This window comes from Aotus nancymaae, unplaced genomic scaffold (genome assembly GCF_030222135.1).
Source record: "Aotus nancymaae isolate 86718 unplaced genomic scaffold, 86718_ANA_hifiasm-v0.15.2.pri h1tg000076l, whole genome shotgun sequence".
In the NCBI taxonomy this organism is placed as follows: Eukaryota; Metazoa; Chordata; class Mammalia; order Primates; family Aotidae; genus Aotus; species Aotus nancymaae.
Window position 1 is genome coordinate 19,392,235 of NW_026988491.1, and position 26,726 is coordinate 19,418,960.

General features: G+C 52.8%; 1 protein-coding gene across 1 annotated transcript in view; it reads left to right on the forward strand.

Annotated features, from left to right (window-relative positions):
- Positions 1 to 26,726, forward strand: part of ARHGAP8 (Rho GTPase activating protein 8) — an 81,912-nt gene that overhangs the window by 23,311 nt on the left and 31,875 nt on the right. Inside the window, exons 2-5 of the mRNA XM_064368200.1 lie at positions 1,642 to 1,786; positions 12,919 to 13,006; positions 19,334 to 19,465; positions 25,047 to 25,133. Of these exons, the coding sequence (XP_064224270.1) occupies positions 1,708 to 1,786; positions 12,919 to 13,006; positions 19,334 to 19,465; positions 25,047 to 25,133 (386 nt within the window). The 5' untranslated portion in view covers positions 1,642 to 1,707. The remainder of the gene's footprint in view (positions 1 to 1,641; positions 1,787 to 12,918; positions 13,007 to 19,333; positions 19,466 to 25,046; positions 25,134 to 26,726) is intronic.

Sequence of the window (26,726 nt, forward strand, 5' to 3'; positions counted from 1 at the left end):
CTACTCACCCCACGCTGGGACACTCACACCTGTTGATGAACAGGGTTCTTGGCGCTATCCCCCACCCCATGCCCTCAGAGTGGTGCTGAGTAAATACCAGGTAAATACCCCAAGGACCGGGACTGAGTGGGCAAGGAGGCGCAGGAGGCAGCTTCCAGACCATGTGGGACAGCCCTCGGGCCCCATCTCACGCTCACTCATCGATGGGATGTTGGTCTGGATGAGTGAGTCTCAAACCTGGCTTTGCATCAGAATCACCTCCAGAAATTGTTAGAAAAGCCAGTGCTTCCTCCTGGGCACCTTCACTGGCCCCATCATGCCTGGGCCTCCTAACTCCACAGGACCTGATTCTACACATCTCATCAGGCCACCAGCCAAGTGCCACAACCCAGTGACTTAAGACAGCAGGTCACTGTCTCAGTTCTGGAGGCCATAAGTCCAAAGTCAAGGTGTCTACAGAGCTTCACTTCCCTGAAGGCTCCAGGGGAGGGCCCTTTCTGTGTCTTCTGGTGGTTCCTGGTATCCTTGGCTTGCAGCCGCATCCCCCCCAGTCTCTGCCTCCATCCTCCCACACCCTTCCCTTGTGTCTCCCGAGTCATTGGATTCGGTACCCACCCTGATCCAGGTGACCTCATCTTAACTAATTACATCTCTAAAGACCTGACCAATTTCCAAATAAGGTCACATTCTGAGCTCCAAGAGGAATATTGGGAGGGATACTCTTCAGCCCCCTACATCTGGGGGTCCTGTGTCTAACCTCGAAACTCAAAATTCCCATCAATTTTTGTAGCTGAAAACATTTCTCTTAAAAACCCTGATTTGTTCTGCATAAGAACCTTCCCTGCTAGGATTCTACTTAGGAAGGCAGCCTTTTCTTTCTTCCTCATGTGGCGGTGACCCCAGTGCCTGCCCTCAACCCCAGCCCACCCTGCGCTTTTCGCAGCTCTGGCTTCCTGCTGGCTGCCAGTGTCTGGGTCTCTCATGGAGGGCTGGGTTGGGATTTGGAGCTGGAGGTTCAAGGTTAAGTCTGCACCCTGCTGTCAGCAAGTCACTCTCCGTGTCTGAGCCTTCGTTGCCACTCCTATCACTGTGGACAGTATCCGACCCTTAGATCTTTTTTTCCTCCCTCCATGGTGCAGGATACTGGATGGGCACATAGTGGATACACGATCGAGAAAGAATGCTTAGTGGGTGCACAGCTGAGGTAGAGCGCATAGTGGGTGCGTGGCTGAGGGGATGCATAGTGGGTGCTCAGCTGAGGTAGAGCGCATAGTGGGTGCACAGCTGAGGGGATGCATAGTGGGTGCACAGCTGAGGTAGAGCACATAGTGGGTGCACAGCTGAGGGGATGCATAGTGGGTGCACAGCTGAGGTAGAGCACATAGTGGGTGCACAGCTGAGGGGATGCATAGTGGGTGCGTGGCTGAGGGGATGCATAGTGGGTGCACAGCTGAGGTAGAGCACATAGTGGGTGCACGGCTGAGGTAGAGCGCATAGTGGGTGTGTGGCTGAGGTACAGAGTATAGTGCGTGTGCAGCAGAGGTGGGTGACTGCCTTATGAAAGGGCGTCAGGAGGCTCCCTCACTCCCCTCCTTACTGGAGAATGCACTGACTTCCTTTAATGTTCACTGTCTGCCGCAGAGCTGCAGAGACGAGGCAGTGGCTGCTGTGCTGGCTGCCGGGAGGAGGAGGCCCTCGGTGGTGCCCATGGCTGGCCAGGACCCCACGCTGAGCACAAGTCACCCATTCTACGACGTGGCCAGACATGGCATTCTGCAGGTGGCAGGTAGGGCCCCAGCTGGGCAGTCCCCAGGACCATGGGCAGTGCCAGCTGCCTTCTCGGCAACTTGGGTTGAAGTGGGCTCATCAGGGGCTGCCTCCCTGCAGCTGGGCAAGATTGACAACTAACTGGAGCCAGGTGCGGTGGCACATACCTGTAATCCCAGCACTTTGGGAGTCCAAAGGGGTCAGATCACTTCAGCCCAGGAGTTTGAGACCAGCCTGGGCAACGTAGTGAGACCCCATCTCTACAAAAAAGTGTAAGAGTCAGCCAGGCATGGTTGGTGGTGCAAGCCTGTAGTTCCAGCTACTTGGGAGGCTGATGTGGGAAGATTGCTTCAGCCCAGGAGGCAGAGGTTGCAGTGAGCCAAGATCACACCACTGCACTCCAGCCTGGGTGACAGAGTGAGACCCTGTCTCAAAAAAAAAAAACCCGGCTGGGCGCACTGGCTCTCGCCTGTAGTCCTAGCACTTTGGGAGGCCGAGGTGGGTGGATCACCTGAGGTCAGGAGTTCAAGACCAGCCTGGCCATCATGGTGAAACCCCATCTTAAAAAAAAAAAAACAAAAAAAAAAACCACCAAAAAAAAGCAAAAAAAAGAATAATTGGAAGAGCAGGGCCTGCTAGTGTTTTGAGAAATAAATTACACACTTGTCAAAGCATTATCCAAGTGCTCTGAGAAGCCCACGGGCAGCGTCCTCCTAGTCTGTACAGAGCAGAGGCTGCAATTTAATGAATTGTTTTATTCATCAAGGGCACTGTTATGTCTCATCCAAAGCAACAAACATCTGCAAAGACATAGCCGACAAGCCACTCCGTGCCCAGCGGTTGGTGAGGGGAAAGCATCTTGCATCGCTTTTTGTTTTGTTTCGTTTTGTTTTTTGAGATAAGTCTCACTCTGTCGCCCAGGCTGGAGTGCAGTGCTGCGATCTCAGCTCACTGCAACCTCTGCCTCCTGGCTTCAAGTGATTCTCCTGCTTCAGCCTCCCTAGTAGCTGGGACTACAGGCGCACGCCCCGACACCCAGCTAATTTTTGTATTTTTAGTAGAGACGGGGTTTCACCATGTTGATTAGGCTGTTCTCAAATGCTTGACCTCAAGTGATCCGCCCGCCTCAGCCTCCCAAAGTGCTGGGATTACAGGCGTGAGCTACCACACCTGGACAAAGTCTGATTTTTCTGATGCTCATATAACCACAACAGCTGCACCAGCTTTCTCATCACTGGTGTTGGTAGGATGTATCTCTTCCATCCATTTATTTTCAATCTATCTGAGTCTCTGCACAGAAGTTGCATCTGTTATAAACAGCTTATCACTAGATCTTTTCACTTTAATTGCAAGATGGCCACATAGCAGAAATCATATTGTCAAAGGCTTGGAGGGCCAGCAGAGACGTTTGCACTTGGTCATGGTGGCTCTGGGGCACAGTGAACAGAGGACTGATGTCATCAGATGTACAATTTAGAAGTGTCTTTCTTGCGATGGGGTGGAGAATAATGACAGCAGATACTGGAGTCAGGGAGGCCAAGAAGAGCAAGAATAGAGGTTTGAGTGAACGTCGTGGCAGTGGGATGCAGAGGAGGGCACGCATTTGTGAGATGTTTTTAAAAATGTTGAGCGGGTGGCCTAGCTAAAACCAAAAACTGGGGGTGGTGGGGGTTTATCACATGGGATGAGGTTTCCGGCGGTGTAAAATGAAGAGTTTAAATTAAGAGAACGGGTGGCTGGGCCATGTACAGGCCGTGGCTCACGCCTGTAATCCCAACACTTTGGGAGGCTGAGATGGACAGGTCACCTGAGGTCAGGAGTTCAAGAACACTCTGGCCAATGTGATGAAACCCCATCTCTACTAAAAATAAAGAAGTTAGCCAGGTGTGGTGTTGCACACCTGTAGTCCCAGCTACTTGGGAGGCTGAGGCAGGAGAATTGCTTGAACCCAGGAGATGGAGGTTGTGGCGAGCTGAGATAACACCATTGCACTCCAGCCTCGGCAACAAGAGTGAAACTGTGTCCCAGAAAGAGAGAAGGGGGAGCCTGGAGAAGTAACTTGGTCTCTTCTTCAACATGTCTCTATCCACCTCCTCCCCCAGTGGGTACCCGAGGGGCTGGGAACCTTCCAGATTATCCATCCTTCTCCCAGCAAAAAGGAAAGGAATTGGAACAGGGGGACCTGCCACGGTTAACTCTGCAGGGATGTTGTGGGGTGTGGGTGCGGTGTACTGTGGGTCCTTCTGTGTCATTAGGGGCCTGTGGGCTGTGCTGGGGTTGTGTGCGCCTCCCGGGGAGTGTACGAAGTTGTCAGAGTTGACAGTTGAGCCAGGGCCTCGATGCTGCAGACTTCCTTGGGAGATGATGGCACAGGCAGCAGTCTTCAGCTTCTAGATAGTTCTCTTGTGTTGGAGCAGAGTTTTCACTCATTTAAAACCCAGCTTCGCTGGGCACAGTGGCTCACACCTGTAATACCAGCACTTTGGGAGGCCGAGGTGGGAGGATCAGGAGGTCAGGAGTTCGAGATCAGCCCTAGCAACATGGTGAAACCCCGTCTCCACTAAACATACAAAAATTAGCCGGGCATGGGAGCAGGTGCCTGCAATCCCAGCTACTCAGGAGGCTGAGGCAGGAGAATTGCTTGAACGTGGGAGGTAGAGGTTGCAGTGAGCTGAGATCGTGCCACTGCACCCCAGCCTGGGTGACAGAGTGAGACTCCATCTCAAAAAACAAACATCAAAAACAAAAATTAGCCAGGCATAGTGGTGGGCACCTGTAGTCCCAGCTACTCCGGAGGCTGAGGCAAGAGAAAGGCTTGAACCCAGGAGGCAGAGGTTGTAGTGAGCTGAGATCGTGCCGCTGCATGCCAGCCTGGGCAACAAGAGCAAAACTCCATCTCAAAAATCAAACAAAAAACAAACAAAAACCTCCAGCTTCTTGAGAAATTTAACCACATCAAGAGACCATATGAGGGGCTCAGCCATCCTGAAAAGACGCTGGCCTTAACCAGAAGTCATCGGGAACACCAAGGGCGGAGGTGCCTGGAGAGGAGCTAAGTGGAAGCCACTCTACACTCGGGTGAAATCGAGTTTACAGGCGAAGAGCCAAAGCCAGGCAAATGGAAACATTCCACTGCAGATGCATCCCAGCACTTTGGGAGGCCAAGGAAGGCGGATCATGAGGTCAGGAGTTCAAGACCTGCCTGGCTAACCTGGTGAAACCCTGTCTCTACTAAAAATACAAACAATTAACCAAGGGTGGTGGTGCGCACTTGTAGTCCCAGCTGCTGGAGGCTGAGGCGGGAGAATTGCTTGCCTCATTCATGCATGCAATGCACTAATGGATACGGATAGAGAAAAGTATTAGAGCAAAACTTCTAATTGCCAGCGGCTTTTTCAACTGGGACAACCAGCAGAGAATACCATCCCCCCCCAACCATGGTCCCTCACTAAGGAATGTTCTTGGCAGAAAAGGGACCTCTCCCCTTCCTCCTCCTGGGCCTCACCTTGGCATCAGCTTCATTCCCTTGCCCCCGAACTGCAGTTCATGCACCTGAGTTTCCAGTGGGCCCGGGGGGACAGTTCAGGACCAGGAACCCCCTTCCCTCCTGCTTCTCCAGGATGTGGCATGGACCACTCCAGGACTTCTTCAGCCAGGGGCTCTCCTACATCCTTCGGGTGTGTCCAGATGTCCCTCCCACCAACGAGTTTCTGAATTTTTCCGTCCCAGATGCTGCCTCCCCCATGACCAACGTCTAGAACCACAGCCAGAAACCAGACTCTCGTCAAAAGGAATTTTGAATGATCTCTCCCTACTTGAGTGACTATATGTATATACTTGGCCAAATGGAAGCTTTGTCGAATTTTGACACTAACAGTAGTGGGTTTTTTTTTTTGTTTTGTTTTATTGCATTTTAGGTTTTGGGGTACATGTGAAGAACATGCAAGATTATTGCAAAAGTACACACATGGCCGTGTGATTTGCTGCCTTCCTCCCCTTCACCTATATGTGGCATTTCTCCCCATGCTATCTCTCCCCAACTCCCCACCCCCCACTGTCCCTCCCCTATTTCCCCCCCAACAGACCCCAGTGTGTGATGCTCCCCTCCCTGTATTCATGTGTTCTCATTGTTCAACACCCACCTATGAGTGAGAACATGCGGTGTTTGATTTTCTGTTTTTGTGTCAGTTTGCTGCAAATGATGGTTTCCAGGTTCATCCATGTCCCTACAAAGGACACAAACTCATCGTTTTTGATGGCTGCATAATATTCCATGGTGTATATGTGCCACATTTTCCCTGTCCAGTCTCAGTAGTGGGGTTTTTTGTTTTGTTTTTTGAGACGAAGTCTTACTCTGTTGCCCAGCCTGGAATCTTCTGTTGCCCAGGCTGGAGTGCAGTGGTGCAATCTCGGCTCACTGCAACCTCCGCCTCCCAGGTTCAAGCAATTCTCCTGCCTCAGCCTCCCAAGTAGCTGGGATTATAGGTGTGCGCCACCACGCCCGGCTAATTTTTGCATATTTAGTAGAGACGAGATTTCACCATGTTGGCGAGGCTGGTCTCCAACTCCTGACCTCAAGTGATCCTCCCACCTCGGCCTCCCAAAGTGCCAGGATTGTAGGCACGGGCCACTGCGTCTGATTAGAATAGTGTTTTGTGAATAGAGTTGACTTCAGTATTTTAGGAAGCGGTCATCGTGGGGCTAAGCGTGAGTTTTGGGGTCTGAAGCTCTGGTCTGGGGCTGAGGCTGTGAGCTCAGAGTGAAACTCCATCAGGTGATGTGAATGGGGTGGGGGATGGAAGCTTCTCTTTTCTTTCTGGGTTCACAAGGGCCAGGAACTTCCCAGCGCCATGCATCTGCCCACTCCCATGCCTATCCATCCGGGAGATTTAATGGTTTCTGTTTTAATTTTTGAGGGCTCGGGAAAGAATCAAAAGTCAGTCACTCTAGCGGAAGTTTAAAGGAATTCCTTTCACTGGCCAAGGGACTTGGAGAGGGAGGGAGTTCCTCCCAGGTTAAAAGTCCCCTTCTTCCACACCCCTTTGGATTCCATACTTGGGTCCCCTTCCACACTCTTCGCAGAAGCCTTTTTCTCTCTCCTTTTTCTCTTTCTCTGCCTAAATAAATCACTTTCTGTAAAAACTTTTTGGGGTCTGGTATTTACCAGCATACTGCGCCCGGCTTGATCCCCTGTCCCATTCTTGGGTGAGTGAGAGACCAAGAGCTTGGAAAAACATCCTCTCAGGGGAGCTAAGCGCTCCCCTGCACCCCAAAACCCGGCAACAGTTCCAGGTCTGAGGACCAGAAGAGGCGGAGGTAGAAGATCAGAGACGTGGAGGGTGGTGAGGGGCAGGGGAGAGGAGGAGACGTCCACGGCAGGTCTGGCCCTGCAGGACAGCACGCGTCCACAGCCCTCAGTTCAGGTCTTTGGGCACACAACCCGTTCGGATGCCGGCTCAGCTTTCCCGCAGCACACGACCTAAAGGGGACTTCAGCTCTCCTTCCCCTTTTGCAGATGTGGTTGACAACTTCAAACAAAAACCGTAACAAACTCGCGACTCCCTCCCGATAGATCGCTGCTGGCTTTATGATGCGGTTTAATCGCCCTCCGCTGGGAGAGATGATGAATCGCCCTGTGTGTCCTGTGGGTAACGGCTCTGGGAATCATTTCTTTATTCATAAACCGGGCTTCTCCCGTTGCAGAGACAGTGAGTGATGTGGGGTTGTAAACAGCGAGGGGAGAAACAGGGGTCATGAATTCACCCGACGCCTTGCAGAATTTGCATTTTATTGATAGTTTTCATTTCCTTCCATATTATATCATATTGAAGTCTGGTTTTGATGTGCTGGCCTGTGTTCCTGGAGAACAGGGAAGGGTATTTACTCATATTGACGGATGGCATCAACACAGATGCGGTGTTGATGGCTTAATAAGTGAGAAGGTTGAAAGTTCCGGGGATTCCTCTCGGCTGCTGGGGAGACCGAGGGAGCAAGGAAGGCCGGCCTCAGTGTCGGGCAGACACAGGGCAGAGGAAGCTGCGGAGGCTTGGCTGGGAGTCAGCTTTGGCCAGCTGCCCATGCCAACCCACCTTGACTCTCTCTTGGCCTCTGAGCCTCAGTTTTCTCACCTGTAAATGAGAAGATGGGACGCAGCGCTCCCGGAAGCACCCAGCATCTTACCTGGTCCGTGGTAACAGCTTACGGTGTTACTGGTACCACTTACTGGGTTCTGGGGCTATGCCAGGACTTCATGCAGGTTATTGATTTAATCCTTCCTGTAACCCCTCCAAGTCAGTTTCATTATTATTTCCATATTGCAGATGACCAAAGAGGTGCCAGCCCAGCCCAGCCAGGGATCGGGCAGAGGAAGAGATTCTACCCTGGCAAGCTGAGTACATACAGCCCTTTGCGTTTTCTTCTCTCGCTCTTTTTAAACTTTTTACTGGCTGAGCATGGTGGCTCACGCCCATAATCTCAGTACTTTGGGAGGCCGAGGCAGGTGGATCACGAGGTCAGGAGTTTGAGACCAGTCTGGCCAACATGGTGAAACCTCGCCTCTACTAAAAATACAAAAAAGTAACCAAGTGTGGTGGTGTGCACCTATTAGTCCCAGCTACTGGGGAGGCTGATGCAGGAGAATTGCTTGAACCCAGGAGATGGAGGTTGCAGTGAGCTGAGATAGGGCCACTGCACTCCAGCCTGGGCAACAGAGCAAGACTTTGTCTCAGAGAAAATAAGTAAATAAACTTCATTATGGTAATTTTCAAATGCTTCAAATGTAGAAATAATAGTATAATTAACCCATCTTCTCCACTACGGCACCTGCTATAAGCTTCATGCATTTATGAGATCTGAATACTGCTGCGATGTTTGTTTGGAAGGACATTTAGACATCTGTTGGTACGAGCCAGGTGCTGTGGTTCATGCCTGTAATCCCAGCTACTTGGGAGGCTGAGGCAGGAGGATGGTTTGAGCCCAGGAGGTCAAGGCTGCAGTGAGCTATGACCATGCCACTGCACTCCAGCCTGGGTGACACAGCCAAACTCTGTCTCTACAAAAAGAAAAACAAGAAGAAATCTGTTGGTATGAAAATGAAATACCGAATTAGTTGCCCCTCTGGTTTTGGAGGGAGTAAAAAGCCTTCAGCGGCAGTTCACTTTCAGAGCTCAGTATCCTGCAAGGTTGTGGGCTCTGCAAACAGTGGGTGCTCTGTAAGTGTTTACCGAATGGATGAGTCAGCACTGGATGCAAGCAGGAGGCTTGTGAGGAGCAGCCCGTTCCATTGCCGGCTTGGCTTTCCCGCAGCATGCAGACCTGGAGGGGACTTCGGCTCTCCTTCCGCTTCTGCAGGTGTGATTAGCAACTTCACACTTGGTAGGTAATTTGACCAATGGAAGATCAACTCAGCCAGGATTGTAGGGGTCCACTGTGCCCTCAGCTCTGGATAGAAAAGATGAGGCACAGCCCCTGCCAGGCCCGAGTCCGGGAGAAGTGGGAGGTCTATGCCCAGCCCCTCAAGCCACACCCATCATTTAAGTCTGCAACAGCTTTTATCTGGGGTTAGACCACCCTTCACATGGTGGGGGCACTCCCATGAGAATGCCACCCACGCATCTGACCAGCTGGCTACAAACCTAGGGGTTCCCATGCCTCTCTCGTGTTCGATAATTTGCTGGATCCACTACGCCCAGCCTTTGAAAAAATTTTTGATGCTGGTGTTAACTTTCAACCCAAAAGTTAGGCATTATCGACTCCTTGTTTCTTCAGTCGCCGTATAAATGATTCATAAGGTTAGGAGCAAAGTTGTTATTTCCCCTTTTGTCCTACAGGAGGAGGGCACAGGCTCCGGGTCAGCCATGGAAGCCTGGCCTCCGAGGTGGTAGACACAGCGTCTGGAAAACACTACTTTCAGGCATAGCCATTGGAGATTCTGTGCCTCAACACTCCCAGTTGGCAAGGGAAGCAAGGAAAAGTGTGGCTTGCAGTGCAACCCTTTAAAACAGAAGCTTGCTAAACACATGGAAAGCGTGACCAGAATTCTTAAGGAACTGTGAAATGAAGAGGATGCTGCATTTGGAAGCTGTGAAATTGTTCTAGGATTCCAAACCTCAGGGTAGCTTCCAGGCTGCTGGGAAGAATCAGATGCGTGGCCTAAATAAAAAACAGCCCCCTAGCCGGGCAGCGAGGGCGGGGACATCAGAGTTCACACACTGTGCATGTGTGTGTGTGTGTGTGTGTACTCATGCCAGTGTGCATGTGGGTATATGTGTGCACGCAGAATTGTAATCTTTTTTTTTTTTCAGGAGACAGGGTCAGTCTCTGTTGCCCAGGCTGGTGTAGTGGTGTGATCCTAGCTCACTGTAGCCTAGAATTCCTGAGCTCAAGTGAGCCCTCCATCTCAGCCTCCCAAAGTGCTGGGATTACAGGCATGGGCCAAGTGTGGAATCTTGATTCATGACCTTTCAGAGCTGAGGGCTGTGAAAGCTGTGCTGCCATCCCTTCTCATTCCAAGGACACACTCTGAGAATAGTTGTAAAGATTTTTTGTTTGTTTTTCCTGAGACAGGGTCTTGTGATGTCACCCAGGCTGGAGTGCAGTGGCACGATCACAGCTCACTGCAGCCTCGTCCTCCCAGCCTCAAGTGATCCTCCCACCTCGGCCTCCTGAGTAGCTGGGACTGGAGCTACCTGCCACCACACCTGGCTAATTAAAAAAAATTTTTTTTAGAGACAAGAAGATCTCATTATGTTGCCCAGGCTGATTGTGAGCTACTGGGCTCAAGTGATCCCCCCACCTTGGCCTCCCAAATTGCTGGGATTGCAGGTGTGAGCCACCGTGTCCCGCCAGCCGTTGGATTTGAAGCGTATCCTAAATCCAGGATAATCTTGTCTTGATCTTTAGCTAATTAGATCTGCAGCAACCCTGTTTCCAGTGTCACATTCTGAGAGTCCAGGGGGACTTGCATTTTCTTTTACGGGGGGCTGGGGCACTCTTCCCGCACTACACAGGGTTAGAGGCAGACTGAGCGGCCCTGTGGCCCCTTCCCTGAGGTCCACACCCTAACCGGCCCCCTCAAGGTCAGTGCTGCCCAGTGGAACGTTCTGTGGACTGGACGCCCTCCATCCCTGCCTTGTCCACGGCAGCCCCTCACCATGCATGACTGCTGGACACCTGGAATGTGGCTAGTGCCACTGAGGGGCTGGACTTTTTAAAATGGGAATGCTCTCGTCCTGGAAGGCGCAGGCGTGGTCTTCCCCCTCCCGTGTGAGGAAAGGAAGAGGGAGCAGCAAGTGCTGGGAGGAGGGTCTGCACCCTGCTCGGGGCTTCCCATCTCCAGCCCCCGCCCTGGGCACCACAGGGTCCCCTGGGAGATGAGCACCCTCACAGAAGCCCTGGCCTCGGTTGCTTTGCACAGCGCCCAGCACCTGCGCCGGCCATGGAACATGGGCCGAGGAACCTTTACTGCACTGAGCAGAGCCCTTTAAAGGGATGAGCCCAGCGGTCCTCAACGCCATCAAGGCTGCCTGTGGCCTCTCCCTGTCCATTACCCCTCCTGGGTCTGCACCACGGGGGTTGAAGTTCATGGTGTGGTGGCATGAGCCTCTAATCCCAGCGACTCAAGAGCATGAGGTGGGAGGATGACTTGAGCCTGAAGGTCGAGGCTGCATTGAGCTGTGATCATGCCACTGCATTCCAGCTTGGTGACATCGTAAGACCCTCTCAAGAAAAAAAAGAAAGTCTTTACAACTCTTCTCAGAGTGTCCTTGAAATGAGCCCACGGCCAGAGGAGCTGCTCCCATATGCAACCGGCTGTCCACAGACCGGCCTGGGGGCACTGTGGATGGGGTGGGGGACAACAGCTTTCCTGCAGAGGTGGGGTTTAGCTGGAAGGGGTGTAGAGTCAGGAAGGAGACCGGGGAACATTCCAGGTGAAAGCCCAGGCAGGAGGGTGCTCTTGAAGAATTGAAGGAAGGAGACGGGGGGTGGGGGCAGACCTGGGGGTGCCTCGTGGACCAGCAGTGAGGAGATCTCCGTGTTCCCTACTCCTGATGACAACCCGATGTGGAGCTGGGCTCCCTCTGCACTGTGCCCCGTTTTTACCCTTGGCAGGTGTCGCATGCAGGCTGTTCGTACCTGTGTCTTGGTGTGTTTAATTGTAATGGGGAAGCCGTGGGTGCTGGGAAGCGGGGCGGCCCTTCTGTTCTCTGTCTCCGAGCTGTGGCTGTGGAATGAGAAAGTGCTGAGAATCCAAAGTGGAGGGAGCGGGGGCACGGGCGGTGACATCAGACTGAGCTTGAGTTGCTGCTGGAGGCTTCCAAAGGGTGTCCTGTGTGCAGGGACCCCTCTGTCTCAGGGCCCTGGGTAGAGACAGGAGGAAGGTCTGAACCACGGGGTCTCCAGCCTTCTCTTCTGGCCACTCGTGGGTGGGGCAGGGCGGGGTGGGGGCTGGGATAGGAGGGGTGGCAGTGTCTGCAGACAGGGAGGGTGGTCTGCAGGGCCCTCTCCTTCAGGAGTCTGTTCTGTTCTTTTTATCTCACTAAGCACCTGGCCTGGAGCCTGGGTTCTGGGGACAGAGATGAGCAGACCCAGTCCCAGCTCTCAAGGGGGACCCCTTCGCACAGCCGTCTATGTGGGGTGGGCGCAGATGTGTCAAGAGACCATCGCAGTACAGGGTTACCCGGGCCACGATGGAGGGCAGGACTGAGCATCTGTGTTCCTGAGAGGGCTCCTGTACCCCAACATGCGGTCATGCCCAGGAGCCACTGCCCCCCAGGCCACGCTGGCCTCTACCATGGCCCAGAGTCCTGGGTAGGGGGTTGGAGGAGGTATCAGAGTGGCCACACCCTGGCTTTGAGGTCAACTGTGTCTCGATTTAAGCCCTTGGTGCTGCCTGCCGGCTGGCTTTGCACTGGTAACTTAACCCTGCTGGGCCTCGGTTTTCTATCTGTAGAGTGGGGGGATTATTTCCAGCGTATGGCTGGTCAGGAAGATGAACTTGGGCCACGTGCATAAAGCCATGGGTGGTGGGTACTCACTCAGCTGCTGCCTGTGCCTCGCATTTCGGGCTGGGCTGGCCCAGGAGGCTGCTAAGTGCCTGAGGGTTTTCTAGGAGAAGGTGACGCAAAGGCTCACCTGTGTCTGCTCCTCCAGGGGACGACCGCTTTGGAAGACGCGTTGTCACGTTCAGCTGCTGCCGGATGCCACCTTCCCACGAGCTGGACCACCAGAGGCTGCTGGAGTGAGTGTCTTCCCTTTCTACCCCTGTCTCTCTGTGTTGCTTGTCCCCATCGCTTCACCCCACCTCCCTCTGAGTCACCTGTTCTGGGGCCTCCTTTGTGACTTGCTGGTGTGCAGAGCTCCCATGCTCATGAGCCTACCTGAGGGCCAGCTGTGGCCACCCCTGGTCCCTGCCTTCCGTGCACCATTCATTAGCACAGGGGGAGCTGCGTTTGGTTTCCTTTCAGCCACCCGAGCTGTGGGTGCCGCCCTCTGGAGCTGGGGACAGTCCCCTGGTCCTGTGTGTAGGCCAACCTTGCAGATGAGATGGCTGCAGAACGCCAGGCCTCCGCCACACACTGTCCCTTTGTGTGACTACCCCATTGGGTAGTCACTGTCTCAGTGCCCATGTGTGAACTGAGGAAATCACCCCTCAGTCTGTGGTTTGGGGTGGGAGAAGCAAGGCCAGGAAATGGCTCTGAGACAGAAGGTGGTGGGACATGGAAGGCGCCGAATGAGGGTTGCCTGGACCCCTGTTCCTAGTGTACACCCAGTGCTACCCAGGTGTGCCTGGGCTCCACAGCTGGGACAGGATGGGGACTGTAGAAAATCAAGGTTGTTGATTTGCCACATCAACAAGCGTCAAGAGCATTGAACAGGGCGGGGGCCTCCGGCAGCTCCCAAACCAACTTGGCCAAGGAACCGTTTGCCACATTGAGCAGAGCCCTTTGAAGGGATGAGCACAGGGGACTTCAAAGCCACCGAGGCTGCATGTGACCTATCCCTGTCCATGACCCCTCCTGGGCCTGCACCTCTGTTCCCCTAGCCTTTGTATGCAGCACCCCCAAACACATCCTCCCGTGCACATATCCCCTCGTGTGCTCAGACCGCTCCTGTGCCAGTTCCCTACTGCGGCTGTCCTCTCTCCACCCCCACCACTATGCAGACATCACCTCCCATGCACACAGCCCCTACCATGTACACACCTCCTGTGCACATGCCCCCTCCCATTCACACAGCTCCTTCCATGCACACGCCCCCTCCCATGAACACACCTCCTCCCATGCACACACCTCCTCCCATGCACACACCTCCTCCCATGCACACACACCCCTCCCGTGCACACACACCCCTCCCATACACACACCCCCTCCCATGCACACACACCCCTCCCATACACACACCCCCTCCCATGCACACACCCCCTCCCATGCACACACCTCCTCCCATGCACACACCCCCTCCCATGCACACACCCCCTCCCATGCACACACCTCCTCCCATGCACACACCTCCTCCCATGCACACACCTCCTCCCGTGCACACACACCCCTCCCGTGCACACACACCCCTCCCATACACACACCCCCTCCCATGCACACACACCCCTCCCATACACACACCCCCTCCCATGCACACACCTCCTCCCGTGCACACACCTCCTCCCGTGCACACACACCCCTCCCGTGCACACACACCCCTCCCATACACACACCTCCTCCCGTGCACACACCTCCTCCCGTGCACACACCCCCTCCCATGCACACACCCCCCTCCCATGCACACACCTCCTCCCATGCACACGCCCCCCTCCCATGCACACACCCCCTCCCATGCACACACCTCCTCCCATGCACATGCCCCCCTCCCATGTACACACCTCCTCCCATGCACACACACCCCTCCCATGCACACAGCCCCTACCATGTACATACCCCTTCCCATGCACACAGCCCCTACCATGTACACACCTCGCATGCACACACCCCCTCCCATGCACACAGCCCCTACCGTGTACACACCTCCTCCCATGCACATACCCCCTCCCATGCACACACCTCCTCCCATGCACACAGCCCCTACTGTGTACACACCTCCTTCCATGCACACACCCCCTCCCATGCACACAGCCCCTACCATGTGCACACCTCCTCCCATGTACACACCCTCTCCCATGCACACAGCGCCTACCATGTACACACCTCCTGATGCACACGCCCCCTCTCATGCACACGCCCCCTCCCATGCACACACACACCCTCCCGTGCACACAGCCCCTACCAGGCACACACCTCCTCCCGTGCACACACACCCCTCCCATGCACACACACCCCTCCCATGCACACAGCCCCTACCATGTACACACCTCCTCCCATGCACACACACCCCTCCCATGCACACACTCCCTTCTGTGCACACACCCCTCTCTCATACACACACCCCCTCCCATGCACACACTCCCTTCTGTGCACACACCCCCTCTCATGCACACACCCCCTCCCATGCACACACCCCCTTCCGTGCACACACTCCCTTCTGTGCACACACCCCTCTGTCATGCACACACCCCCTCTCGTGCACACACTTCTCCATCACTAAGTTGCATGCTCAGCACAGACTGGGTGTTCAGGGTGAAAGGCTAACCTAAAGTAGATTGACTCATGGCTCCTCAGATGGCTGTCACATGACCCCCAGGCCACCAGACCCACCTGGAGGACTGAGCCTTCTCCAGCCCAGGGTGGCTTTGGGTCCACAGTCTTAAGCTCTGGCCCGGGCCTCGGGCCCTCTTAGGTCTGCCTACTTCCTTCCCTCCCTCCATCACCCTCCTCAAAGCCACGTGAGCCTCCTGCCTGCACCTTCTGCCCTGACTTTCCCATTGTTCGGCAGGAAGCACCCGCCCCTCGCCTGTGTATGGCCTTGGGCACCCTGCAACCTCTTTCGTCTGTCCCTTGTTGCTGGCGTCTGCTGTGCTGGCCACATGGCCTTCATAAGGCGGCGACTGAGCCTTCTTCCTGGTGAAAGCCCTGGGCCCAAGTGAGCTGCTGCTGGGGGAGAGTTGGAGAAATGGGAAGAGCAGCACCTCTGCCAGAATCCCTGTCTGGGTTATTGAGAGTCCCCCAGGCCCAGGGGAGAAGCTCAGTCTTAGGGAAGGGAAGTTAGGTTCTGAGGGCCTTGGCATTTGCTCCCCGACGGTGAACTGGTCGAGCTTCATTCCTGAGGCCAAGTCCTGGCTGATTTCTGGGTGTCCCTGGAAATGTTTATGTGCCCTTATGAGATGGTACCTGGCCTGCCAAGGACTCCCTCACTGCTGGGGACAGCTCGGGACATGACACTGGTGGGGAGGCTGTGCCTGCCGCCACTTCCAGATGCCAGCATCTAACTGTTAAAGCCAAGGGATGCGGGGAGTAGGCTGCGACCTGGAACCCCTAACTCAAGATGCACAAAGGCACGACCGGATCGTAGACGCACCCAGAAGACTTTGGGCTGGTTGCTTCTTGAGATTTCCCCCCATATGAGCATTACATCTGGTTTGTTCAAGAATCTTCCAACCACAGCTGAAACTGCCGTGGCAAAGGCAGAGACCTCGTGGGGAGCAGGTGCCAGGAGCGACGTCCACCAGGGCTGCTGCTGCACGGTGAGACCGGCAGGATTCATGGGGTGACCTGGGATCCTGGTGCAGGTATCCCAGACGATGAGGCTGGCCTTCCCTGGGGCTGCTCACCCCAGTGAGGAGCAGATGCCAGCCTGCAGCCCACCTTGGTGTTTACCAGGCACACAGGGAGAGACTATGCCAGATCCAGGAAGAGCTGTTCTCTTGAGAGCAAAGGCGCTCTGTGGGCTTCTCGACCTTGATAAGAAGAGCTATCAGGCCTAGCCTTCCCCGCAGCCTTAATGAAAATAACTAACACCCCATGCGTTATCCTTCCCGTCCATTCCAACTGGATGGCTTTCCTGTGGCCAGATGCGTGCTCCTATTTTTGAAGTGGGTAAAGAAACAAGTCCATGTCTTTGAAGCCCGACTAGTAATTTAGTTAATGACTTCCTGTGCTGAGCACGCAGACAGATGCGTTGACACCCGGAGGATTTCAGTGCGTCAAACAGAAGCCACCCCAGGGGAGCCCAGCACTAGGGCCAGAGGAAAGGTGCCTGCTTTTATGAGGAGGTGTCCAGCATGGGAAGATGAGTCATGCAAAGACACTGGCCTCAGTTTCCCTTTCTTGAAAAAGTCATTTGCGAAATGCAAACATGACTATCCTGAGAAGCAATGAGGAGTTCTCCATGGTTCAAGGACCCTTCCACCCTTCTGTGTTCAGGTGGAAGTCTCGACCTGGGTTCTTCTGAGAGAGCAAGTCAATGAAGGGTGACCTTGGTGAAGTGTGCCCCAGTGGCTTAGCCCACGTGGCACTTAAGACCATACGCTGGAGAAGGAGTGTCAAAGTTACTTCCACAACGGGTGAGCTGAAATCATGCACGTGTGAGGTCAGATGTGCGTGATTTCACTATATCAAAGCAGATGACGGGATGGGAGCAGGCATGGATGACAGCCCACGGCCGTCAGAGACAAGACAGTGTAGACACCGGAGCCAGGCGGCTTGGTTTGAAGCCCAGCTCTGCGCCTTGCTGATTCTCCTCTGTGAGCCTCAGTTGACTTGTCTATAAAGTGGAGATAATAGTACCTGCCTCATAGGGTCGTTGGGAAAATCAAACTTGTAGAAGGCCTGCAGTTCACATAGTCTGGGCTTTTGACAGAGGGCACTCTGACGTTGCTTAGAAATGAAATGCACAAAGGAGAAGCTGACATCCTTGGTGTCCAGGCTTCCGGGCAGTGCAAGACCAGCCGAGCATCTGCAGGTGGGCACAGGCTGCTAGGGCTTTCTTTCAAGGCTGTTCTGGGAGCATCTGTCTGCAGAACACCCCTCCCACAGGCTCAGAGAGCGGGGCCACCTGGGTGGATTCATTACAAGAGGTGCTCCAGGTGAGAACCTGGACAACCTGAGCTGAGGGGTCATCGCCTGACCGGCTCAGTGTCAGGCCCTGCAGAGTGCTGATGTGGAGGTTAGGGGTCCTTCTGTAGCCCTTCCTCCTGCAGATGGCAAGACAAGCCCTTTCCCGCAGGTGACATTAAGACAGTGCTTCCTAGGTGTTGGGGGCAGGATGGAAAGTGGTCCATGGGAAATGGGTAAGCCTACACCACAGGGGGTGGCAGCTGACAGGCAGCACAGCATCAAGACTCTGCCTCTGTAGTGAAAAGCAAAATGTTCAGAAGCTCATCCGGAAAGAAGGAATTGCTTGCCTTAGAAATGCAGCGAACAGCAGGGAATCTGCAGTGGAAGGGCCTGTGGTGTTGGGGTTAATGGCAAGGGCTGAGCAGTCAAGCATTCCTGGGTTTGAATCCCAGCTCATCCTCCCTGTGAGTTTCCTGGGGCTGCCGTAACCACGACCACAAATGTGGTGGCGTAAAACCAGAAATGTATTATCTCACAGTTCTGGAGGCCAGAAGTTCAAAATCAAGGTGTGGGCAGGGCCATGCTCCCTGCAGAGGGAGGATCCCTTCCTTGTATGTCCAGCCCATAAAGGCTGTTGCTGGGCCTCGGCCTTCCATGGCTGGTGGCTGCATCACGCTCTGCTCTGCCTCCGTCTTCCCATGACCTTCTCCCCTCTGACTTCTCATCTTCGTGTCTGCTTTATAAGGATGCATGTGGTTGCACTGAAGGTCCACCTGGGTAGTCCAGGATGAGCTCCTCCTCTCAAGGTCCTATATTTGATTGCACCTGCAAAGACCTTTTCCCCAGATGTTGGAAGTAGATGCTCGGTGCTGCAAAGAAAAATTAGCACTGAGACAAAGGATCCTTCAGCAATGCAGTTTTTACTTCCTGGACTGCAGGAAGGGTACTCCCAGTAGCCATCGTGCCACAAGAGTACAATGAACAAAGGGAAACACACAAATTTACTCCTTACGCATTTGGAGTCATCCTCACTGCTGGGTCTGATCTCCGTTGGCTGGAGCCAGACCTCACAATCTAAACTAAAACCCGATTGGCTAACAACTTACAACTTTTCTAAAAGGTAAAAGCAATGGAGAGCTGGGACATGCCCGTAAGCAGGTCCAGCACAGATATCTTGGTTAAAGTACAAGGACATAGAATGTACTACGTGCCTGTAAGCATGGCATGTCTAACAGCTACGTAGGATAGGGCTTAACAGAGTTATTAGCACACTTATTCTTTAACAAGAAAGGAAACTTTAGAAAGGAACTTTTCTACTTCCCACACCAGATAAGGTCATCTTCTCAGGTTCCACGTATTTGATATGGATGCCTTTCCACAGCACACCTTTTGGACTACCACATCCACTTACTAGCTGTGAGACCTCAGGTAAGTCACTTAACCCCTCTGAGCCTCAGATGTCATCTGGCAAATGAGGACTGGGGCCCATGACACATGGAGTCTCCCTGTGGCCTGGTGCTGGCGCCCGCTGGGTGACCACAGCTTCCGTTATAGGGAAAGCACATTTGGTTTCAATAGTGAGCAGGTGATTGTCATAACTGAATCTTATGTGTTGTGCCCAGGTATTTGAAGTACATGCTGGACCAGTATGTGGAGAATGATTATACCATCATCTATTTCCACTACGGGCTGAACAGCCGGAATAAGCCGTCCCTGGGCTGGCTCCAGAGCGCATACAAGGAGTTCGACAGGAAGTGAGTGCCCACGAGCCTTCAGGGACGTGGGTGTGGGCTGCGTGTGGCAGGAGGAGGCATGTGGCCACAAGGGGTCACAGAGTGTGCAGTGGGGGAGGGGCGTGGCAGGGTGGAGGGTGAGCAAAGGTGAGGCAGTTGGGATTCACCTTCCTTCTGGACCAGGCTCTGGAATTCCGGGCAGGGGTTGGCACTCTTGTTCTTTCTTTCTTTCTTTTTTTTTTTTGTTTAAAGATGGGGTTTCACCATGTTGGTCAGGCTGGTCTTGAACTCCCGACCTCAGGTGATCCGCCTGCCTTGGCCTCCAAAGTGCTTGGATTACAGGTGTGAGCCACCACGCCCGGCCTCTTTTTTTTTTTTTTTTTTTAAGACGGAGTTTCACTCTTGTTACCCAGGCTAGAGTGCAATGGCGCAATCTTGGCTCACCGCAACCTCTGCCTCCTGGGTTCAAGCAATTCTCCTGCCTCAGCCTCCTGAGTAGCTGGGATTACAGGTGCATGCCACCATGCCCAGCTAATTTTTGTATTTTTAGTAGAGATGGGGTTTCACCTTGTTGACCAGGATGGTCTCGATCTCTTGACCTCATGATCCACCCACCTCGGCCTCCCAAAGTGCTGGGATTATAGGTGTGAGCCACCGTGCCCGGCCTCTTTTTTTTTTTTTTTTTTTTTAAAAGACAGTCTCACTCTGTCGCCCGGGCTGGAGTGCAGTGGTGCAAGCATGGTTCATTGCAGCCTTGACCTCCTGGGCTCAAGCAATTTGCTTGCCTCAACTGCCTGAGTAGCTTGTACTACAGGTGTGTACCTCCATGCCTCACTAATTTTGGTAGTTTTTTGCAGAGATGGGGATCTCACTATGTGGCCCAGAGTCGTCTCAAACTCCTGGCTCAAGTGATCCTCCCGCCTCAGCCTCCCAAAATACTGGGATTACAGGCATGAGCCACCATGCCAAGCCAACACTCTTGCTCTTAAAGGGCCAAACAGTCAGTATTTTAGCTTTGCAGACCAGTCACTCTATTGTAACAATTCTGCCGGACCGTGTTCCTGTAAAACTTTATGGACACAGATTGTGAATTTCATGTCATTTTCATGTGTCATGAAATCATATTCTTCTTTTGTATTTTTTTTCAACCACTTAAAAACACAAAAAGCCATTTTTAGCTCGCAGGCTGTACCAAAGCAGGAAGCAGGCTGGGTTCGTCCTGTGTGCCCATTTGCCCTGTGTGCCCGTTCATCCTGTGTGCCCGTTCGCCCACCCGTGGTCCAGTGAATTACTGGCAAAGAGACAACTGCATGACCCTTTCTTCACTAAAGCCTCTTCCTGCTTGCACAGCCTTTTATAGTTGATAAGGGGCATTCTGATGGCTCTTGGTGGTGAGATGGGCAGCCCCATTTTACAGATGAGGACACAGGCCCCAGAGAGCAAGTGACTTACCCGTGGTCACTCACCCACCCCAGGCCCCTGCCTCCCTCTTCCACCCTACACTACTAACCACTCACCCATGGCCTGGAGCTGGTAGGATTTTCCCAAGGGATGTCCTGCCCAGCGATCAGCTTTACAATATGTCTGGCTCGTAGACTGCCGTGGTAGGCATTGACGTGGATATCCTAGATTCCTCTGGGTTTTCCTTCTTCAAAGTCCTTTTAAACTTGTCACAGAAACCTGCTTCACAGATGTCTGAGTCAGCGGGACAGTGGGAGAAAGTGCCGGAATATCCCAGAAGTCCTCCCTCCAATTGCCTTTTGGGTCCTGCTGTCATTATCAGTAGGACCTTTGGAAGGACTTCTTGGTTCCCTGGCCCATGTCTTAGGGAAAGGATTGTTGCTGCATTTTGCAGTCATTTATTGGGCACTTGTATGAACTGGAGATGACCAAGCCCAAGCTCATGTCCTCCTCCAGGAAGCCTTCCTGGGTTGTCCTAGGAGAATCAACAGCCCCTTCCCTGCAGCCTCACTGTCCCTAAGCAGACACCTGAGGGGTGGTGAGTTCCCTATCACTAGAGATATGCAAGTGGTGCTCCAAATATAATTAGATGAGATTGCCTATAATCCCAGCACTTTGGGAGGCCAAGTCGGGTAGATCACCTGAGGTCAGGAGTTCAAGACCAGCCTGGTCAACATGGTGAAACCCCATCTCTACTAAAAATACAAAAAATAAGCTGGGTATGGTGGTGCATGCCTGTAATCGCAGCTACTTGAGAGGCTGAGACATAAGAATCCCTTGAACATGAGAGGTAGGGGTTGCAGTGAGCCGAGATACTGCCACTGCACTCCATCCTGGGCAACAGAGTGAAACTCTGTCTCAAAAAAAAAAAAAAAAGCTGAGATTTATGCAACAAGGGTTTTCAGTCTGCATCACCACACCCCATCAGGTTTCCCGCATTCTTTTCTGTTCTCTCTGCCGTTGGCTTCTCACCCTCCAGACCGTCCCGCCAGGTCATCCCTTTTAAGGGTGAATGAATTTGCACACAAGTGTTCATGGCTTCCCTTCTGGGAGTGCTTGCCTCACCAAAGGGTTCCTGCCACAGGTGGCAACTAATGAAAGCCACTGGACGCTCAGTCTCAGGGTGGACTTTGCCACAGCTGCCCTCCGGGCTCCTGGAGACTCTGGAAGCCGCTGTGACCGCTCCCATGCCCCTCCTTTCAGAGTTTTTAAAAAAATTAGTAAATTAGCATTTCTTGGAGAGATGCTTTAAGACTATATAAATATCCTGCCCCTTGTCAAAATAGTTTTCACCTTCATTGTTGCTTCTTGGCTTAATTGTTCCTACGATGGCAGCCAGTGGTGGTCTGAGGACCAGTCAGCATCTGACTGAGGGAAGAGCTTTTTCTTCCCCTTGCTTATTTATCTCAGTATGGACATGTGTGAAATTTCCTGTTTTATTCCGTGGGTTACAGTCCATTACTATCATTATTTTAATGATCAAATTGTGAATTTCAATTGTAACAATCAATTGTAATGATCAATTGTAATGATCAAATTGTCCCAAATTTGCCCGTGTAGGTGCCCCTTTAAGCACTCCTGGCTCCTTCTGGCACTCCCCGTCACTCTTTGAACACTTCCTTTACTTTCTGGCGCAGGGTGTGTTTTTTCTGGCTCCCGCTGAGGAATCTGCCACTCTCCAAGGAGCACAGTAGCCCTGGCTCCCTGTAGTGGAGAATGCTGTTTAGAGGCCAAGAGCTGGACAAGAGGAGTGCTTGTTGCTTTTGGGGTGTTACGGCTCCCGGCCCCTTTCAGTGGAGACTTAGGGTATGTGTGTGTATACGTACACATACATACACTTACATACACCTATGTACACCAACACACACGTACATACACTTACACACACCTACACATATACATACACTTATACACCCCTACATACATATACACAAACACCTACATACACATACACCTGCACACACATACATATGCATACACATACCGCTTACATACACCTACATGCACACAAATACAAATACACCTACATACAATTACATGCACATACACATGCATACACATGGCGCTTACATACACCTACACACACCTACACACCTATAAACACACACCTACATACACCACACACATACACCTACACACACACCTACACACCTACATACACCTACACACCTACATACACCTACACACACTTAGAGACCCCTACACACCTACATACACCTACACACACTTACATACACCTACACACCTATAAACACACACCTACATACATCACACACATACACTACACACACACCTACACACCTACATACACCTACACACACCTACGAACACATACACATACATACACCTACACTTACACCTACACACACCACACACACATACACCTACATATACTTACACCTACACACACCTACATATACCACACATATACACCTACACACATACACCTACATATACTTACACACACCTACATACACCTAAACACACACCTACACACACCATACACCTACACACTGTCATATACATCTGTATATGCACACACCCCTACACACATGTACACTTACACCCACATATGCATACACACACATCTACATACACCTACACATATATACATACACCTGCACAAACATACACATACCGCTTACATACACCTACACACACTTACACCTACACACCTATGGACATACACACCTACATACACCACACACCTACCTACACCTATACACACCTATGAACACATACACATACTTACACCTCCACACACCTATGTACACTTATGTACACCTACCTACACACACATACATACACCTACATATACTTACACACACCTACATATACTTACACCTACATACACCTACACACACTGTCATACACATACACCTGTATATACACACACCCCTACACACACATACACTTACACCCACATATGCATACACACACATCTACATACACCTACATACACACACACACATACATCACCATCAGGATTTATGTTTATAGCCGTCTGCACAATCGGGAGTCATGCATTCACACCAGTACCCACACCACAGGGCTCGCCCCTGGCAGGGTGGCTAGTATCATTTTCACATTTCTGTGGTGTAAATCCTGCCATCCTCGCCGGTTTCAAGCTACCAATGTGATGTCCCTGAACACAGAGTTGGGAAGAGATGGGTGGTCACCACCATCGTACAGATGTCTACCGTGCAGGTACAGAAGAGAAGGACCTCAGAGCGTACAGAGTCAGACAGCTAGCAGAAGAATTAGGAAATGGTAGTTTTGAATTTTTAATAACTTTGTGTTTAATATCACTTATTTCATTGTAAGTTTACAGTATTTCATATTTAACAACGGCTCTTTTCCACAACTGGCTTCCAAAAATTCCTGACATTTTGACAATCAGCCCGTGTGTGTGGGTAAGAGCTGGCTTTGGCGGCCTGCAGCTGACCCCACACGGGCCATGTGAATGCCCCTTCCCCCCTCCTGGGCTGTGTCTCCCCAGCAGGACACACCATCCCCCACTCGCCCTCTGGAGTCCCGGCATGTCAGCTGCCCCTGTCCCCACCCCACCCACTGCCCACCTTTCTTGCCCAACCTGATGGCTTTGGACTGAAAGATTCAAGAAGGAAGCATGGAGACTGGGAAGGAGGGAGAGAGGGAAGCTAACCTGGTGTTCTGTTGTGTATGAGGCTGTATTTCATTGAACCAGCCTCTGGCCAGCTGATGTTTAAGTTATTGCAGGGTTTTCTGCCATCATAACCAACATGGTGAGCTCCTTCTAGCCCGGGTCAGCTTCTGGCAGGGGAGGCATGGGCTGAGAGGCTCTGTGTTGTTTTCATTCTGAGAGCCGTTGCCAACTGGCCCCTAGGTTGTGCTCCGGAGCCCCACCCCACCTATAAACAGGGCTCCGACCTGCACGCGTGCCTCTGCAAACTGTGAAGTGCTGCAGGCACGCCTGGTGGGGGCCGTGGGTCCTGATTTCCCCCGAGTTTATTTCCTCCTTTGTCGGATGTCCCTAAGTTGATCCTGTTGAGAGAAGTAACATGCTGAGACTCACAGTGGAGGCCGCTGCTTTGTGGTTATTGGACTTGGGGTGTCTCTCAGAGCCTGGCAGCCTGAACTCATCCCCCATTTCCCTCCTCAGATACAAGAAGAACTTGAAGGCCCTCTACGTGGTGCACCCCACCAGCTTCATCAAGGTCCTGTGGAACCTCTTCAAGCCCCTCATCAGGTACGCGTTGCTCTGGGAGAGGACCCTGCTGGGGTTGGAGGTTTCCCACCTCAGTGTCCATGAGGTGGCCTTCCCTATCCAGGCACCACAGAGGGCCCGTCTCCAGGGTGCCCGGGGGTCTGCGGTGGGTTACAAGGCCGGCCCAGTTCATGGACAGGAGTTCTGGCCTGTGACACCTGTGGGGTTTGCACCTGGTGTTTAAAACCCCCCCTTGGACTGAGCCCCCACACTGTGGAACCACCCTCAGGTTCAGTGAGTTCCTTTTTTCCTTTTTTTTTTGAGACAGACTCTTGTTGCCCAGGTTGGAGTGCAATGGCTAGATCTTGGCTCACTGCAACCTCTGCCTCTCAGGTTGAAGCGATTCTCCTGCCTCAGCCTCCCAAGTAGCTGGGATTATAGGCACCCGCCACCACGCCTGGCTAATTTTTGTTTTTTGTAGAAACAGGGTTTCACCATCTTGGCTAGGCTAGTCTCGAACTCCTGACTTCATGATCTACCTGCTTCAGCCTCTCAAAGTGTTGGGATTACAGGAGTGAGCTACCATGCCTGGCCCTGTTTTAAAATCTTTTTAAACTGGCCAGGCACAGTGACCCATGCCTGAAACCCCAGCACTTTGGGAGGCTGAGGTGGACGTATCACCTGAGGTCAGGAGTTGAAGACCAGCCTGGCAAAACCCCGTCTCTACTAAAAATGCAAAAAATTAGCTGGGTGTGGTGGTGTGCACCTGTAATCCCAGCTACTTGGGAGGTTGAGGCAGGAGAATCGCTTGAACCTGGGAGGCAGACGTTGCAGTGAGCCAAGATGGCGCCTTTGTATTCCAGCCTGGTGACAAGAGTGAAATTATGCTTCAAAAAAAAAAAAAACTTTTTAAACTCCCCTTTTATGATTAATCTGATTCCAATATTGTATGCACCTTATGTATGCTTATGTGCCAGACGCCACAAAACTGCGCTGTGAAGTCAGCCACATTTTCCCCATTTCAAAGAAGAGGAGGTTGATGCTCAGAGAGGTTACACCTGAGGTCGCACGAGGAGGAGGGGTGTGGCTGGGCTCCTCCAGCCTGAGCCTGTGTGTGGTTCTACCCCTCATCCTGCCTTGTTCCTGCCGGGAGAGGACCACAGGAACCAGGCTGGGGCTCTGGAGCTGGGACTGGACTCCGCTGCCTGCTGCCTGTGAGGTCTGGGGCAGCCACATAACCTCTCTGTGCCCCAAGACCTCATTTGGAGGAGCTCTGAGGCTCTCAAACGCCCACACACAGGAGGGCCCTGGGTCTCACCCAGCCCTCCTGACTCAGACCCCCGCAGGTGGTGCCTGCGGCTGCAGCTCTAACAAGAACCCCAGTGATTCCACTGCACGCACGCCGTGTTGGGAGCGCCTGGCTGAGCTGGCCTGGGGATCCTTTCCCGGAGCGAGAGGCAAGTGGCAGGGTCCTGTCTGCGCCTGCCCCCAGAGGCCACGTTTGGCAAAGCCTGGCCTGCAGGAGGGGTCAGGGAGGCCACAGAGAGGAAGGTGAGGGTCTGGGCACAGGAGGCCTCCCTGCAGCTCTGAAGCTGGCACCTCTGTCCCCATGAATGTCCCACAAACAGTTCCTGC